At 40.8% G+C, this 19,843-nt stretch overlaps 1 protein-coding gene across 1 annotated transcript; it reads left to right on the top strand.

Annotated features, from left to right (window-relative positions):
• Positions 1 to 1,216: 1,216 nt before the first annotated feature.
• On the top strand, positions 1,217 to 17,610 carry LOC143127779 (uncharacterized). Its single transcript, XM_076289479.1, has 20 exons — positions 1,217 to 1,551; positions 2,224 to 2,324; positions 2,529 to 2,598; positions 2,931 to 3,061; positions 3,502 to 3,590; positions 3,720 to 3,819; positions 4,114 to 4,157; positions 4,427 to 4,504; positions 5,058 to 5,254; positions 5,651 to 5,715; positions 5,937 to 6,043; positions 7,197 to 7,299; positions 8,100 to 8,199; positions 8,286 to 8,325; positions 8,511 to 8,562; positions 8,690 to 8,804; positions 11,925 to 12,008; positions 13,002 to 13,125; positions 16,627 to 16,717; positions 17,368 to 17,610. Exons 1-20 carry the CDS (start codon positions 1,293 to 1,295, stop codon positions 17,440 to 17,442), a joined length of 2,025 nt encoding a protein of 674 aa, XP_076145594.1. The 5' UTR covers positions 1,217 to 1,292; the 3' UTR covers positions 17,443 to 17,610.
• The last annotated feature ends 2,233 nt before the right edge of the window (positions 17,611 to 19,843 follow it).

The raw sequence follows: 19,843 nt of genomic DNA, 5'->3' as shown, positions 1-19,843 counted from the left end.
ATTTTCTTCATATTTTTGCATTAATGTCACTAGGAAGCATGCCAATATAAATATATTCATTTATCTGTGTAAGTGGGATTGGCTGCAACATGATAGTGGGATAATCTATGGCTGAGCAATTTACAAAAATGTATGTAGGCCTACTGACAAATAGTTTACATTACAGTAGAATACATTATAATTTCTCCCCAATGAGGCTATGTAGAAATGTGTTGCAATTTCAAAACCGGATTACTCAAGAACCACTTATTGCACAGAGGCATGCTTTATATCCTCGTATTCGGTACGGTTTGTTGTTTATTGTGATATTGGGTTTGCCACGTGTTGTGTGAAGGGTTAGTGAGATATTAAACCGAGAGTAATGGGTATGCACTGTGTGCAAAATGCAAATATGATTAGCTAAATTGCACGTCGGTTCAATGATAATGATTTTCTCGCGAACCATTTATCACAGCAACTTGGCGCTAATATCATTGGAAAGCTTAGATTCCGCTCGTTCACATGATGTGTGATATCATATGTATAGGTTTAGTTGAGTTGAACCTCATCTGCCAGGTATTTGACCTACCAGGTTGACACTTCAGCGTGAAAAATACTCAAAGCATACCTGAAGCCGGGGGAATGCTCCTGGGATGGCTTCTGAAGTAGCATCGCAAATGAGAGAACATTTAGAAAATTTCACAGACGGGGGGTGCTCTTGACCACCCTCTCACTGTCTCTGAAAGCTCAACAGGTAGATCTATAGATAGGCTAAACTCATTTTCAGGCATCTGACCGACCGGGTTGACACTTCAGCGTGAGAAATCAGGGGTGTGGCGTGTGAGTTTGTGAAACTAGTCAAATGCGTGTGTCTCACGGTAGCTATGGATCACATATCCACTCGAAGGCAGAACACAAAACTGTGTAGAGCAAAACCTCTGCATTTCTTCGTCCCCGCGAGTCCTAATGTTCTCCATCAGTATCTTCTCTAGGCTATCATTCAATTTTTAGTCCTGTAGCACTTGACACCTGACCATTTAAGGGTTTTTTTCCCAACTTGATCTATTCTAAGGGGATGATAAAACAGATCCCTGAATAAATAAACTTTATCAAAGTAAACCAAACATAATGAGATGTTTTATGAAATCTTTTGCCATTAACTTGTTTCTCTACAGATCTGGTTTAGGGTCTTCGAATCGACCGGTTTCTACACGGAGGACAAAGAGTGTTACACCGACATACCTACCATTGAAGTCGAAGTTTGATTGACCCAGTATCAGTATAGGCTATAACGTTACTGCGTTGATATCGTAATGGTTTGCCTATGGCATTCATCGCGTGCCATGCAAATTGGGTCTTTACAGTGGTTGAGGTTTAATTCGTCACGGATTAACCAGAGAAACGCGTTTCATCATACTCCTCTGAATAAGTGGTCCACTCTGCACCACCTCAAACAACTCCAACAACATCGGTGCATTCGACATGGGAACAAGAGATATTACTCAGAATCGGCGAAGAAACCCGTCCGAATAGGCTGCGCATCAGGATTTTGGGGAGACACTGCAACTTCAGGTATAAATTACCATCGTTATGAATTTTGGTGTTCAGCTTTTCGCTGAATGACAGATCACGTGACACGTGTCTGTTTACCCTGACTATCATGAAGTGGATCAAAGTTCAATCGTTAAAACATCGGTTATTACTGTATAACATAATCTGAGTGGTTTTGGTTTACACTAACAGTAAGCATTTGATAACGTTTGAATAAAATAAAAAAAAGAATAACGTTTTCATTGTTATTAAGTTATGTTACCTTACACCTTCACACAAAAACCAATAGGCTATTATTAGACTGTGGATAAAATCTCAACCCTGTTGAAATTATTCCTATTAAATAGCCTATAGGCCTACCATTCAGACACAGGACAGGGTGATGTATCTAGCTACACTATTGTCTGAGTAGTTTGTAGCAAGTTTACCAAAGTTTTAACCACAAACAAACCTTTCAGTTTGATGCATTGGTACCCTAGATGCATGCACTTCTACTTCTAAATTCTTTTAGTTCCTTTATAACTGATGCGCCACATTTTGTCAGAACAATGGTCTGCTCCTCACTGTAGGAGCTCTATAAATTACAGATACCTGTTAAATGGTTGATGAGAATCATGAGAATAATGTAAAAAAAATGTAACTGAATGATGTGAATGAAAGCCTCACACCCCCACCCTGTGCCTCTCTCCACAGCCCCACAGCTCATATATGGAGGGAATGTGGACTTCCTTGTGTTTGACTACCTCTCTGAGATCACCATGTCTCTGCTCACAGCTGCCAAAGCCAAGGTCCCTGTGAGTGAACAAGGATGGCATCTACACACACACACACACATTACACACACCACTTTTATTCCTGCGTTTCTCTTGTTTCTGCTCACACTCCAAACCCCATAATTCCTTTTCACCACCTGCTCTCTTTTCTGTCTCACACACTCACACTTTCTGAGCTGCTGGTGTTCAGGGCCAACCTGTGGTGTGTTTCTCTCTGTCTTTCAGAATCTAGGGTATGCACCAGATTTTGTCCAAGCTGCCATAGCACCGTTCATCAAAGACATCCATAAGAAAGGTGTGGAGGACACCTTGCTGCACGAAAGCATACAAACACACGCACGCACACACACACACACACACACACACACACACACACACACACACACACACACACACACACACACACACACACACACACACACACACACAGTAGGAACTCATACCAATATCTAGCCATTAACTTTCACAAGCATTCCAGCTTATAAAGGAAACAGTATGTTACTTTCCTCAAATGTCAGTGATATGGTCCCTTTAGGCCTCGTGCTTATGAACTCACACAGAGGCACACGCACACACTGTGCAACCCTCCAAGTCATGTCAAACATGGCCCTCTGGTGCCCCCAATAGGTATACGTGTGGTGAGCAACGCTGGTGGCGTGAACCCTCTCGCCTGTGCTGCCGCATTACAGGAAGTAGCCCAGAAGGCCGGCCTCAACATGAAGATTGCTGTGGTGACCGGAGATGACCTCATGCCTCAGGTCAGTATAATTCTGTGTTATTGCCCAACAGTCAGTAACCCCGTAATCCACCTCCACCTCCTCCATTTGTTGTTGACTTGCCCATTGGTGGCATGCAAGATCCGTGACTGCCTGTGGTCACGTCTAGGGGCAACGCAATCAAGGGGCAAAGCAATCCTACTCCACTGCTTCAGAGTGAAATGTTCTCATGGCCAAGTTGCCAGTTTACCTGATGAATTCATGCAGTTCCCCCTCAACTGATGGAACGTCATTGATTATCCATAAACTAGAGCAGCTTAATTTCTTTAACATCATCAGCACCAATATGCAACTTGTACCTCATGCCCAGTAAGCTTCAGTCAGATTCTAATGCACTCCTAAATTCGTATGACTCTTTTGAGGTCAGTACTTTCTGTCGAAAGCGTAGAATTTATGTGTGTATGTTGCTTTCTCTCTCTCAGAAAGACTCCCTGGGAAAGGTCAGAATGGTGGACACAGACGGACAGAAGTCTCTACCTAAAATGCTCCACAGCATGAACGCCTACCTTGGGTAAGAGGATCCCTGCAGTTCTCCTGGCATCATGCACCTTACGTAAATGCACACTGCAACACATGGATATAAGGGATTAACTGTGACTTAATGGGTTGGTAAGAGATTGAAAGCATGTGTTCCCTACAGTGCTATGCCCATTAAACGTTGCTTGGACCAGGGGGCAGATATCGTGGTGACCGGCCGCTGTGTGGACAGTGCCGTGGTGTTGGGCCCTCTAATGCACTCGGTAGGGTTGTAGCACATTCACATCACGTGAAATCACACACCAGTAGCAATTACGGCATTTTATGGTGGGGGTCTATCTAATCACATCCTCTCTGTTCAGCTGACCGCACACAAACTTGGCCATTCAAAGTTTGTTGTAATTTGTCTTAACACAGACTTGGGAATCTGACCCCTCTCCCATATTTAAATCTACTTTCTCCATGTTTATCTTTATTGAACTCTTAAATAGAACAGCAGACACCATATGTTAAGTCATTTCATGATGATAAAATAATGTTTTTGTTCATTTTCCCAGTTCGGTTGGGATCAGAGTAACTATGACCTTCTGGCTGCTGGAAGGTAAGGTGATATTCTGAGCTCCCACAGTGCCCCAGTTTGGTTATTAATTCCATTATGACCATGCGGATAGATTAATACTATACTGTACATACTGTAATGCATTACATAGTGTTTTCAAATCCAAATAAGCTTGACCAGTTCCATTTGAACTGTTCAATGGACATTTTTGTAGTTGTTGATCTTTATTTCTTACTTCCTCTTACCATACCAGTACTTTATTCTATTCCTCCTCTCATCTCCATCCCTCCCTCCCTCCCTCCCTATTACAGTCTGGCTGGTCACCTGGTAGAGTGCGGGGCCCAGAGCACTGGAGGGATCTTCACTGACTGGCATCAGGTGCCTGACTGGTGAGAAGTTGAGTTTGGTAACTCTGCAGCTTAACACTTTTAACACTTCTCAGAGTATCCCCACAGCGCTGGTGAGAAGTTGAGTTTGGTAACTCTGCAGCTTAACACTTTTAACACTTCTCAGAGTATCCCTACAGCGCTGGTGAGGAGTTGAGTTTGGTAACTCTGCAGCTTAACACTTTTAACGCTTCTCAGAGTATCCCTACAGTGCTGGTGAGGAGTTGAGTCTGGTAACTCTGCAGCTTAACACTTCTCAGAGTATCCCTACAGTGCTGGTGTCAATGTTATGTTAGCACTGCTAGCTAGATAAATGCTGTAAATACCACAAATGCCATGTGCAGCCATTCTTTCCATATGAATCATTGTAGCTAAGCATTCATGTATAATTTCAAATGAATATTAGATTTACTGGAAATCTGACTCTGTCTAACATTACGTTCTGGTCCATAGTCAGAGTGTATATGTTCAGTGACTCTGTCAGCTTTCTATTTCCTCTGAATATGAGCATGTACATAAGGAACGTTCTCACTATTGGGGCCGTTGTTTGCTGTAGGGACAACATGGGTTTCCCCGTGGTCGAGTGCTCATCGGACGGCTCCTTTATTTTGTCCAAACCTCCTCAGACTGGCGGCATTGTGTCCTTCGGCACAGTGGCCGAGCAGCTTGTTTACGAAATCGGTGACCCGCGGCGCTATCTCCTTCCCGATGTGACATGTGACTTCTCCCAGGTCACCATCACCGAAGTGCCAGGTCAGAATAACAGTGGAATGTTGCATGAATCATCTAAGAAGGAATAGAAAGGCATCATAAGTGCACTACCATTTTCTGAAAATCAATAGCAAAAACGAGTATGTGGAGTAGTCATAATCAAACTACAGAACCCATAGGACCCTATGGTTGCACAGAATTTGCTATCGTTCATGCACATCATGGCAAGACATGTTTATATATAGCATAATTCCTGCATCCTGGCAATCCGAAGTGCAGAAAAACTAACATAAACTGAAAAATATCACATCTTGTCAAGGTTCATACCCATGAGCAAATGAGAGTTTATTTGCTGATAGTCCATATGACAGTGAATTAGTTGCATTTATTTTCTGTGTCAAATTGTCTCTTCATTATACATGTCTTTCTGAATGGCAGGAGTAGAGGGAGGTGCTGTGAAAGTAGACGGAGCCAGAGGCCTACCGCCATCAGCAGATTATAAGGTAACTTTAGTGAAACACTATCGCACAAAACATGAAACTTTATAGCATCTTATGGTGTGATACATTCTCCATCAGGATGCACTGAACACACACTGTGCCTAGGCAGCTTGGAGTTACACTTCATCTGTTTTATTCAAGTAATCTTTTATTAGTGAGTGTTATTTGTGTTGCATTTTATTCAAGAAGTTATCCTTGAGACCTAACTAAGTTTGACTCCACAGGTGTGTGCCACATACATGGATGGCTTTAGGGCCACAGCGGTGTGTCCAGTGAGCGGGCCCAGAGCAGCTGAGAAGGGAAGACGTACAGCTGAGAGCATCATCAAGAGGTCTGTCCTAACACACACACACACACACACACACACACACATGGCTCCATCCGTGCCTGCTGCTGCAATGCTATGAACCATTTTGTTGCTAATGCAAACAGCGATCTAGCTCAAACATCCTCCAATTAACATCATTTTGCTCCCAAACCAAAGTTATCATCCAGAAATAGGTTGTGCTTACAGCGAACCATCCCTTACTGGATTATACTGAATATAATGTAAATTATGAAAACGTGCAGACTATAATGAATATGAATTGAATTATGGATTACATTTCTATTATTCATTTGGCGGACACATTTATCCAAAGCGACTTATTTAAGCTATTAACATTAAAGCATTTTAATATTTAAACTACAGAGCTACAATTACAGCAATAGAATAACAACTAGAAAATGTAATTCCAGGGAATTACGAGTGCATGAAAATGCAAAAATGAATATTGTCTAAAATATAATCTAAGTAAAAAGATGGATACATTATAGTAGTTACATTATTTTATTGTGAATTATTATATTGAGGACTTATTTTGAAGTTGAAGTTGTGGGCAGAGGAAACAGTTGGCGGGAGTCATAGTTGATGACAACTGACAGTTTGAAAGGCTGAACAGTTAAATAGTTGGATAGTTAAAATGGTTAAATTATTTAAAATGGAATTATTGTAGTGAGGAGTTTTACTTTTAAACAGTTGTGGGCAGAGGAAACAGTTGACGGGAGTCAAAGTTGATGACAACTGACTGTTGCTAGAGTAGTTATGGTGGTTGCTATGCTGGTTGGTGTTTTGTTACTACATAGCAACGGTCTAATCTGATGAATGAGCTGGAGCTAAAAGTGTTACTGTCAGACTCAGAGAACGGCTGGATGAACTGGGGAAAGGTAAAACTCAATTGTTTAACTCAAGGGGAGGTGGAAAATGAGTGTATTTCCCCAAATGGTGGAATATCCCTTTAAGGAAGTGGGTGCAGACCCAGCAAGCATTAGTGACTTGAATTCAATGCGGGTGGATAAGGGAAGCCCCTAAGGGAGCTCAGTGAAAAGTGGGGTGACGTGCCCTTTTTGGTTGATTGAAAACCAGGGCTACAACATAGGGGCCTCCTTTTAAGAGTGTCTGGAACCCTGCTCACCATTATTCTGCGATTCCATTTCTTTTCCAGAGTCAGGCGTATATTCAAGCAACTAGGCATGGAGGACTTCAGCGCAGTGAACATCCAGGCGCTGGGAGCAGAGGACACTTACGGACCTCACGCCTCTGGCAAAGTAAGCCACAGCCACTTCCTGGCCAGCTGTAAGGCAGCAAGGTCAACACTGGCTCTGACTACACTCTGAAACCCAAGATTTCCATCACGTCAATGTGATTTGGTGGCGCCTCACACATTGCAGCAGTGGATCAGTAGAGGAGATGTTGCATGTCTGGGGACGTCTCATTGAAATCTTCGCTTTGGTTAAAAGCGTCTGCCAAATCCCATAACCATAACCATAAATCTTGGGTCTGGAGGTGTTGTGAGAGCCAGTGGTAACCTTGCTGGCTTTCCTCATCAAGCCCACCCACAACTTGAACTGTACTCCTCTGTTGGTTTTGTCTCGCTTTAATCATGGAAAAAAGGGTTGTTGATGAACATATGTTGTCATTCTCTTGCTGATGGAATTAGAATTGACATTAGATTGGTGCAGAAAAATCAAACACACTAAACCTAAATCCTAAGGTTAGCCTCTGCTACACTAACTCCTGAAGAACAACCAGTGGAGTCATTTGGTGGAGTCATTTTCCCAGATGACTTCCATGTGAGTCACATTTGCAGTTTCAGATGTAGACATGTTGGCTGTAAACCCTCTCTAATATGTTACAGCTGGTGGTTAAATACTCAAAATGTTTTTGTTCTCATGCCTTTGTTTTTCTCTCATGGTCATTCATGTCCTGTTTGTTTTCAAACCAGCTCACAAGAGTTCCTCTTTACAAGTTTATAATTTTGAAAATGGACACAGGCGCAACGCCTGCTTCTGTTTTTGGTCTTTGCTCTGATGAACAGAATAATGAGGTGCTTGTGATGCCCCCGTAGAGTACCAGAGAGACTGTTCTATGGATGGCCGTCCATCATAAACAAAAGAAAGCGCTGGAGATGTTCGCCAGAGAGATAGCACCTGCTGGAACAGGCATGGGTAGGGATCACAGGAAATAAAGAGACCAAGGCCATCCTAAGTTGTGTTTTTGGTTGTTGTTTAATGTCCTGTTTTTCTTTCTGCAGCTCCTGGGCTCCTAGGGATCGTAGGGGGCAGGCCTAGAGTGTACGTGCAATTTAAAACTTGCCAACACACATACTCTCATACATGTCACACACACACACACACACTCCCCCACTATGTACTTGATGTCTCTTTTATATAGACATAATCTCTCTCTCTCTCTCTTCTGTTTCTATGTAAATCTTCTATGTAAACTGTTCCTGTGTATGTCTTTTATTATCCTCCAGGTCACCCGTGCTGAAGGCCTTCTTCTTTCTCCATCCTAAAGCAGAAGTCAAGGTATCTCTATCTGCTCTATCTATTCTTAATCATATGCCCAGACTCTCATCTGTTTATTCATCCAACCATCAGTCAGCCCATCCCCCCATCTGACTTTTTCTTTATGGCCTGTTTTTTCATGTCTCAGGTTGACATCCACCTCAATGGGGAGCTGGTGGAGACACATGCAGAAGTGACCCCGTCCTCATCTCAAGAAACCCTCTCCCCACCCCCACCCTCCGAGACCCCTAACACATCTGCAGGTAGCTTGACATTGAAGACAGAGGAACTGAACCTTTGTGTTTTGTTGAGAACTGGTTGCCTAAAAAAACTCCCACTTTAATTTAAACTTAAAGGACCAGTATGTAGGAAATAATGGAAAATAAATTGTAACCATTCCAAAAATGATCACTATATGTTGTCAGAGAGTAAGGAAACATGATGAATGGAAGTAATGGCTTATTTGACAACATTACTATTACCCGTAAAACCCATGAAAAAAATGAGTTACGGGGCGGAAATCTCATGTTTTGAACGATTAATTCTAGAATAGCATATTAGTAATGGGCTGGCATGTCCTCCTATTTGTGTTGCCAAATTAGCAAAGGCCAACTGTCAACTACAGCTGTCAGTTGTAGTCATGAACGCCTACGAGAGGCAGGCAAATTTCCAAAATAAAACAAGAAACAAATTAAGGGGACATCGGAGGAGCTTCCTGAGATGGCGACGTCTTCGTCAAACGAAGAATATCAAGTCTGACGCAGAGCTGGCCATATTTCTCCACGACAGTTAGCCTAGGCTAAACTTCATCTGCATCGCTAACTTCAGCTAAATAGACCTATGTTACGTTGGTTAGAGAGGTATTTTTTGTTTTCATTGTTTCCGTAATGTGTGGCTGGGTCATGGTTGGGGAAGCGTTAAAACATTCATTACATTGAGTCTGGCAACCCAGAAGAGGCTGGAAGAGACCAGTGTTTTGATTTTGGCCTACAGAACGTTCGGTAACAATCCAAAACAACTAGTTCTTGCATAGTTTGGAGGTGTGTTTTAGGTCAGTGTCCTGTTGTAGGAGGAAACTGGCTCCAATCAAGCACTGTCCACAGGGTATGGCATGGTTCGCAAAATGGAGTGATAGCCTTTCTTATTCAAAATCCCTTTTTACCTTGTACAAATCTCCCACTTTACCAGCACCAAAGCAGCCCCGCTGATGGCGCCAGGCACTCCTCCAGCATCTTTTCACTTGTTCTGCATCTCACAAATGATCTTCTGTGTGATCCAAACACCTCAAACCTAGATTTGTCTGTCCATAACACTTTTTTCCAATCTTCCTCTGTCCAATGTCTGTGTTCTTTTGCCCATCTTAATCTTTTCATTTTATTGGCTAGTCTCAGATATGGCTTTTTCTTTGCCACTCTGCCTAGAAGGCCAGCATCCCGGAGTTGCCTCTTCACTGTGAACGTTGAGATTGGCGTTTTGCGGGTACCATTTAATGAAGCTGCCCGTTGAAGACCTGTGAGGCGTTTATCTCTCAAACTAGAGACTCTAATATACTTGTCCTCTTGCTTAGTTGGAAGAAGAGTTTCAGAAGAAAGTTATTTTTTTAGGCCATTTTGAGAGTATAATCGAACCCAGAAATGCTTATGCTCCAGTTTTATAGCTTCTCTAATCAGAACAATATTTTTCAGTCATGCTAACATAATTGCACAAGGCGTTTCTAATCCTCAAATTAGCCTTTTAACACGATTAGCTAACACAATGTACCATTAGAACACAGGAGTGATGGTTGCTGGAAATGGGCCTCTGTATACCTATGTAGATATTCCATTAAAAATCAGCCGTTTCCAGCTAGAATAGTCATTCACCACATTAACAATGTCTAGACTGTATTTCTGATTAATTAATTAATTGTTATATTCATTGAAAAACAATGTTTTTCTTTCAAAAATAAGGACATTTCTAAGTGACCCCATACTTTTGAACGGTAGTGTACTTAGAAAATTTGAATAAAACATATACCTGTACATAATATATATGTTCCAAGAGGTTGCATTTCCTGTACTAGTATAGTATAGTGAATTCATATTTGGTCTAGATATAACGGTTCACAAAGTTGCCTTTGGGGTCAAGTGGGCATGCACCCACTTATCATGCACCACACACACACCACGACTAGAGTTGTCCGAGATTTCACATACATGTACACCCAAGACCAGAACGAATACGGTGGGCGATATATATATAATATATATCGTGATTGTTGTTTTAACAATGCGCAAATTGACATTATCGTATTTAAATTACTTTGGGGGAAAAAACACTCAAAATCACGCACTGAAGACTCATACATTCCCAGGAGGTAGGCTATGCGGGAGAAGTGCAGAAGAGCAAGTGACACAACATTGTCCCACGCAGACTAATGTTTATTTTGTGCAGCGAGAGTAGCCTACTTGGGATTTTAGAGGCTGTTCAAGTAGCATTGTATGATCAGACAGTCATGTTTTTTCCTACACGGTATTATATGGAGAGAAAACATTAGCCTTTGAGTATTTTAATAGTCAGTTGTAAACAAATAACTATTCTCATGTAACTCTTTTGTGGACTGAAGTTCACTCTAAATATCTACGCCTACCGATTATGCTAACCGTTAGCATCTCTATGGGATTTCTTATATACATTAGCCATAAGCTAACGCATTAGTTTCTATTCTGTAACTTGGAATGCTAGCCTGGGTCTGCTCTTAGTTTTACAGTGAATCCTATGTAAAGGTTTGAAAGGAACTTCAGCTTCAGACTTTCTTTTGGGAAACTGTTAGGCCTATTCATCTTCTCTAATGTAGCTGGCTAGACCATGTCATTGCCACACACACAAGTGGGGGCAGAATTGGAAATGTGTCATAGAGTGACAATGCATTGGTTGATTTGGTTAAAAAGTCACAGGTTATTGGTTATTATTGTAATGATGCTATTCATAAATAATGAGCTGTAAAGTAACTCAGACTTTAACAAAAACAATTTTTTAAAGGATATCGACTAATTATCGTTATCGTCAAAATCACAAAAAATATCGAGATATTATTGTTTGTCCATATCGCCCACCCCTAACGAATACCCACATTCAGTTATACTACTAAATAATATGTTGAACTTCTCCAATGAACAGGAGGTGATTTCAATGTGTGGAGCCCCCTTTACACGGTGTATGCTGTGTCAAACAAATGCAGGGAGAAGCCTAGGGGAAGGTGTCTCTTTGATGAAGTCTCTCTGAACAGGGGGAGAGGGGAGGGCAGGAGGGAGAGAAAGGGAAAAGAGGGTTTGTGCAAATGTGGACCACTGTTTGGAGACACGACCACAGAAATGTTCTAACAGTGAGTGCATCTGTTCTAGATCTGCCCAGCGGCCCTCACAACTATCGTCTGGAAGACTTGGCCTACACCAGGAGCGGGGACAAAGGTGACTCTGCTAACATCGGTGAGGCGCCTTCCTGTTCACCCACAAGCTCAGGAGTTTTATACAAAATCCTTTTATAAGAAACATATAATTATCATAGCTGTGAAGTTTACATGACTGAAATCCTTGAGGTCACCCACTGGGGGTCCCCTTGAGGTCTGACCCACTGCTTATGTGACATTGTTACAACATGGGCATTGGACAGTGAAAACAAGCCAGTTTCTCACTCGCACTGCAAAGTTAGTCTACTGGATTTATGATTATTATTCCATTCTATGTCACTAATTGCAAAAATCTGTGCTTTGTAGGGCCCTAATTTAAACGTCAGGCAAAGTCTGTGCAATTTTTTTGTGCATAAATTATAGCTACCATGTGGTATGTACGACTATTGAGCTGATTAACAATGTGCAATGTGCCCGTTTAGCAAATAATGGCTAGTTCCAAAAATTAGCTTTAGTTAGACTTTGAGACTTTGCCAATCATTCAAATTAGGGCCCATAGTCTCACCAACATGACACGTGAGAAATGTTGAAAATCCAAGAGCCTCCTGGAAAAAATCTGAGACTTGTCAAGTAGCCTTATTTGGTAATTTGGTAAACTTGGTGTATGGCTGTATTTCGGTGAAAAACCACACCACACAGGTTTTTGGAAGATTGATGCAGAGGTTGAACATTAAAATACCAAATAGCATTGAGCAATTTTGCATGGTCACTCTAGGATGATAGTGCTACTGATTGACTGCAGCCTACATATGCGGAGTCATTTGTATTGTGCATCTAGAGTTGAAATAGAAGTGAAATAGGTCTACCATATAAAAGGTGTAAATTCATAAGGCATCTCGAGTACTTTGGATAGAGGAGATTGTGGTATGAGTAGATCAGACAATATACAGTAGATCACAGATAGATACAGTATCTATAACAACAGTATGACTGCAAAATAGATAGATCTCATAGTTTTTATTTAATGTTTTCATGTAAATATTGTTTGCTGGGATGTCTTGGGTTTTATAAGGAGTCATTGCGCGGCATCCCCTCTTTTACCCGTACCTGAAGAAGCACCTGAGTGCCTCAGTGGTGGAGGAGTACTTCCAGCACCTTATCCAGCAGGACGACCCCCACAGGCCAGCAGTCACCAGGTGAGAGCCTGCCCTGCAGACATGAGGAGACGGAGGAGAGGCCTGGAGTTGTATGCACACTGCAAAAACTGCTTATCTAACCAAGTGTTATGAATCTTATATCAAGGTCAAAAAATCTAATTGGTTTTGTCTTCAGTATAAGACACTGTGTTGCCCCCTGCAGGTAACCCCCAGAACCTAGTCAACGTCAGCCGTTTCTCAGACGTAACCTCAGGCCTAAGCAGTTAAAACCTACGATACCTCCCTTGAGGTTATTGTAGATAGCAGGGACCTACTGTCGAGTGAAGTCGCACGTCTTCCCTCTACGGCGCAGATAACCTAAAGCTCCTATTTTTAAATATCCCCCTTGGAAGTTGATCAGGCTTCCGTGGTGGATTTATTGAGATGTTTATGAAATAAGAAGCGACTACGCCTAGGTCTCGAACAGTTGGCTAACGTGCGAAGATGTTTGACCCTAGAGTTTATCTAGAGACACAGGTTATAGGCTACTTCTTGCTCAGGTTTTATAAGGATGGAGATTTAGTTACCGTCCAGCAGCACCTAAGTCCAACTAACCCAAGTCTTAGACAGAGCAGATGAATAACAACAGAAGAAACCAGTTATCTTACCCTCCTGCTGGAATTCGTAGAAATACCAAGAAAAGACAAAAAATACTGCTTGAAGAATTAGATGCCAAGGTTAAAAGAGTTCTTTACTTTTCAGCACTTTGGAGATGATAACAAAATGCGGCGTAATATCCACTTGCAGGTTACAATGGTGTAGAGAATATAAAAAGAGTAAATCCACAAAAGAGAGTACAATAAAAATAGTAATCCACAGATGGTGAAGAGAATATAAAAATAGTAAATCCACAAATGGAGAAGAGATTACAATAAAAATAGTAAATCCACAAATGGAGAAAAAGAGAATATACGGAAAAAAAGTAAGTCCTCAAAAAAGGGAAAAAGTCAGCTGATTGTCTTCTGCAGTCACTCTCTGTCGGAGTAGCAGGTCTGATATCTGCAACAGGTTCCACGGAGTTTCGGTCCGCGACTCAGCCTGGCACGACGTCCAACACTTTGCTTCTCAACGAATTTCGGAGGACGAATTCTAACAACCGCACGCGACATCATAAAGCAAAAACCCAACGAGTTGAAGGAAGGAAAAAAGAAGAAGCAGCCCCGATCGTTTAGTTCGGCCCCTATTTATACTAGGTGGACTTCCCCCACACATTCCTGAGACAAATCAATCCTATTTTCCCACGACAGTTTAGAACCTTCTAGAAGTTCCCACGAGGGCTGGGAATATTCTCACGTTAGCTGGGAATATAGCTGGGAATATTCTCACAATAGCTAATACATTCTAGAAGTCACTGATCTTAACCAACAATTTAAGATGACACGCATTCACATCCTTCTCCGGGTTACATTTCGGAGATGATACATTACATTCAGGTTTACAGATAGTTTCCACAGGTTACACAAACAGTTTACATTCAATGGCAATTATAACCATGTGACACATTACATTTAGCAACATACACTTTTACAGTCATCAAGAGAGTTCAGTTACATTCTTACAGGTTACAAACACTTATGGCATTAACTCTTCACACAATGCAATCTGAATACATTCATTTAAACAGTTTAAGGCACTTTATCCATTTCACAGTTTGAGACATACAATTCTTTACATGCATAATTCCCTAGACTTTACAAGGTCAGGCTACTAAAATACTTGTAATGATACATTTCATTCATCGCACTTTATTATTTATTATGAGGTCATTGTTTGCAGTTATGGTTCATTTTCCATTCTTTTATTCACATTCAATAATCATCAACTATTTCTGAGGTCAGGGTGATCTGGTTTAGTAATCCTGCACATTGTTCAACATCTGCTTCAACACATTCATTCACTTCCACGCTTTCAGGTGAACTTAATTCAAGAGTATGTTGCAAAGTAATTGGTTTAACATTATGATCCAATTCCTGGTCAGTCTCTTTCCTAATTTGTCTAATCATATTTTCCAGATCAGAGAGATTACCTTGATAGCTAGTGCTGAATCTAGCCTTTCTGCGTTTTCGCCTTGTAAAGACTATTGGTTTTGTGCTATCGCTCTGTGGTCCATACGGTCGGTGTTCTGGCAACACGTCAACACTTACATAGCACTTTCTCATTTAATCATTTGACTTAGAATAAGGCAAACTATTCTTAAATTAGGACATCTCATCCTGAAAACAAGCAAATATATCTGCCAGTGCGTTAAAGGAGAATTCCGGTGTGATTTTGACCTAAAGTGTTTTGAAACATGATACCGAGTGTGAACGTATGTCTCATAGCCCATCTCGGCTTGTCCCCTGCACTCCGAAATCTGGCGCTAGTTAGCCGATGCTACCAACAAGGCGGTCAATGGTTGTGCCTCGGCATCGGCATAGCCATGCAAATAAATCACTGTTTTACACCATTTACGAGGCTCAATGTATCTCCACACTTCATTGGTAGACTTCCAAGGGCCCTGTGATTTAAAACATGACATTGAGAACTTTGAAAAAGCACTGGTAGTTTACTTACAAGACGATTTATACAGACAGTATCTTCTCGAAGTTTAGCGTTTGCAGCCATCTTGAATTTAGTCACGATAAGTCGAGCGACGAGTAAGAATGAACAGGTATGATAAGGGATCAGATTCCAAAAATAATTCTGTGGAAATGCATGGATTACAGTTTCTTCCAGTAGCAGCAACTGGAATCCATGCATTTCCACGGAATTATTTTTGGAATCTGATCCCTTATCATACCTGTTCATTCTTACTCGTCGCTCGACTTATCGTGACTAAATTCAAGATGGCTGCAAACGCTAAACTTCGAGAAGATACTGTCTGTATATATCGTCTTGTAAGTAAACTACCAGTGCTTTTTCAAAGTTCTCAATGTCTCGTTTTAAATGTCAGGGCCCTTGGAAGTCTGCCAATGAAGTGTGGAGATACATTGAGCCTCGTAAATGGTGTAAAACAGTGATTTATTTGCATGGCTATGCCGATGCCGAGGCACAACCATTGACCGCCTTGTTGGTAGCATCGGCTAACTAGCGCCAGATTTCGGAGTGCAGGGGACAAGCCGAGATGGGCTATGAGACATACGTTCACACTCGGTATCATGTTTCAAAACACTTTAGGTCAAAATCACACCGGAATTCTCCTTTAAGCAAATCTGTCCTAAAAACAAGCAAATTTGTCTGCCAGCGCGTTAAGAAACTTTGACTTGATAAGATAAGCCAAAGTCTTCTTAAATTAAGTCAAAATGATCTTTCACTTTCGAGAGAGTGTAGGCAAGTATCTCATACTAAAAACAATACTAACTAGACTTACTACTAACTTTTTGATCTCAATATAAGATTAATAACACTTGGTTAGAATTTTTTTTTTTGCAGAGGTGACACACCTGTTGATGAGTGAGGCGTGTGTGTGTGTGTGTGTGTGTGTGTGTGTGTGTGTGTGTGTGTGTTTGTTTGTGTTCTCAGGTTTGAGTTGCCTGGCATCAATGGCCTTAACTTTCTTCTACAAAATTCGCTTGGTGGGGGAGGGGTAGCATCGCTGCGCAGTGACCCTCAGGTACAGTATGGCAAATATACACATAGCAAAAACACACACATGCAAACTTGACAAAATATGCCATTAATTCAGTTGTTTGCACAGTGGTGCTCTTAAAACCATCCATGGAGTTTCCTGTGTCCTACTACATGCTACATCCACTTGACATGTCCTGTCATTAATCATCATAACAGCTAATGTAGTGTAATTGTACCATCAGGAATTTTAACTACTGTCAGGATTTTAGCTTTTATTGATAATATTGTCACCAGTTACTAAGTTTTCTCTGAACAGTTCAATTTGAATGATTTTGAGTAAACATTCCATTTCAATGGTAACCCTTTGTCGGAGAACTACCTTCTCAAACAGTTTGTCAGTGTTTGCATTTGTTGATGGAAAACTCAAGATAATTGAAAAACAGAGTAGCCGCACACTGTAATCTCTTGATATATATATATATATATATATATATATATATAAAGTAAATTTGCATGAGAGTGATATTCAGTTAAATTTATATTGCACCCATCATGTACACTTGCACTTGGTGCTTGTCAAGTATAGAAATTAACAGATATTATGCACGTTGTACCTACACTACATTCAAATAAAGTGAGGCAGGGGAATAGTACCAGTAGTAGAAATATAAAAATCTCTTCATATTTCCTCAGGGCAAAGGTTATGGACAGATGCTGCTGGACTACAAACTGAAGGGACTGCCTGATCTGAAGTCACTGGTGGACTAAAACAGTGCCTCTTATGTTTAACATTTGAACATTGGTAACACTTTAATGAACTGAATATTTTTATATCCATTAAAACATTTGAATGCTATGTCGGAAAAATAACTGTATAGAGATTTCATTTTATATCATAAAATGAATTAAGATTAAAATATCTAAATATCTAAAATATTAATATCTTCATTTTTGACTCCTACTGTAAATATCTTTATTTCTGACTCAACAAACTACTGTTGACATTTAAATGGTAAGTTTAATCCAGGACTCCTACTGTGTGACCAGGATCTAAGTCAATGGTGTTCGTCACCAAAATAAGGGTAATAAGGGTATTATATGTGTTAAACAAGGTGATTGAATATTGCTGCAGCTATATAACATAGTTTCAGATCCAGTGATCTAAGCCCTTGAGATGATTGGACTGGGCTAAAGTATGCAGATGAAGAGGATATCGTGTTGGTGAGTGGGGCCCCTTGAAGGCCTTTGAAACGGAACGTCCAAATCCAGGACTGGTTTAGGGGTCCTCGCCTGTCATTGTTTCCTCATTTGGTCATTTTCAAATACAGTCAAGGAGGCATCACACTCCACCATATACTTAAGGTTCCATAGTATTTGGGGACCAAGGCAGGCTCCCGACATGGTTTCTGGTGGAGAAGCCAAACATGGAAGATAGGCTGAACAAATGGCTACAAAGGATCTAAGAAGTAACACTTCTTATTCTGACGATCTAAAACGCATGATTTGAAATGTACAGTATGGTTAAAGTGTCCAGTCCAATTTTGCTAGTTGGATAGCAGAATAAGTGATCAGAAGCAATAGTCGTTGGTATGTTTCTTAATTAATCATGGGTGTGTGTTTTGGGCTTAACATCCATCCATTTTGCCATTTTTCTTTTACAAACTTAATGATATCTTAGCCTGTTAATGCCAGATGTGTTAAATCTACCAAACAAATACACAATATGAAATGACATATTACATTATATTATATTGGGGTTCAGTTCTTATAAAAGTAGATTACGGTACTTTCTACTGGGGACATGATAAAAGCAAATGCATCAATAAATGTATTATCCAAGACATTTGTTATTAACATGGGATTGAATTTATATATAAAAAATGTGCATCTGGGGGGGCCATATGAAACCTGCTGGCGGGCCAGTATTGACACCCCTGCTCTAGAGAGAGAGTGAGTGACTACAACGAGCATGCACGTAATGGCGGCCTTACATTGTAGGCTACGATTTTTGTCTGTTTTCACAGTCGGCGACTAAATTTCCAAAGTCGGACAGATATCATGGGAGTTGTACTGGAATCGCGGCGCGCTCCCGTCAACGTAGATCGTTAACTGTAAGGTGCCAATCTTAGCGGTTTTAAGTCAGTCAAAGTCAGTCCTTATGTTACAATGAGTCTTGCTCTCTATTAGCCCCAAACACATTGAGTAAATTAATGAATCTCATTTCAACATTAACATATATTAAGTCATACCTAGTCTGCAAGAAATACTGACTAGCTCAGATTCAATGACAGTCAAAAACAATGCAATTATACCATGCTTAAAAAAAGCTCCCTGGCTGAAAATAAAGCCAACTTGTTAGTTAGTCCAAGATGTTAAGCACCTGTGACACTACACCTTTTTCATTATTGTTTGATCAGACCACAGAGACATCACTCATCACTAAACGATGCACAGCTGGAACTCAGGTGATTCCAATGATCATTCAATAGAGAATGAGGGTGTTGTGCCTTTATAAGCCTCCAATATGCCTACTTGAAATCACCCTTCTGTTGTTATCTTTTTGTGATTCAACATGGCAGTACTGGCAAAGGTTGTTGTGTGGTTGCTCATCGTTGCTAGTGTCAGTAATGGTGAGTGTTTTAAGTATCTGTTGGCAGTTGTATTTTAAATCCTGGCATAAATAATAATTTCTTCTGTTTTTCTTTTGAGAAGTCTTCTGTTTTCCAAAGAGGGATGTCAAGAGAAGTGATGTGGTGGATTTTGTAACACCAAATCCCAACAACCAGACCCAAACTGGAGATGATGGTGAGTATCTCTGCAATAATCCTGTTTAAAAACAGAGGATGGGTTATGTTGAATTTAAATGTATAAACTTGAATGGTATCCCAAGGTGGTGCAAGTGAAGATGATTCTCCCGCCAAGTCCTCAAAATCAGACAACAGCTGCCGAAACTGGAAATGCTGGTAAGGACACGTTGTTTTATGGCTTCATAATTGTAAAATATTGTGGTTATGTATCTAACCATATCATCCCCCCCCCCCCCCCCCCCCCACACACACACACACACACACACACACACACACACACACACTAAACAAACTTATTTGACACTTGCAAAGATGAGCTAAGTGAAGATGATGTAACTGCAACCCTGAGTCCCCAAAACCAG

This window comes from Alosa pseudoharengus, unplaced genomic scaffold (genome assembly GCF_046254945.1).
Source record: "Alosa pseudoharengus isolate Yale_2024_CS ecotype anadromous, Long Island Sound unplaced genomic scaffold, YU_APseudo_1.1 YU_APseudo_1.1_scf_17, whole genome shotgun sequence".
NCBI lineage: Eukaryota > Metazoa > Chordata > Actinopteri > Clupeiformes > Clupeidae > Alosa > Alosa pseudoharengus.
This window is presented reverse-complemented; position numbering and strand designations above follow the sequence as displayed.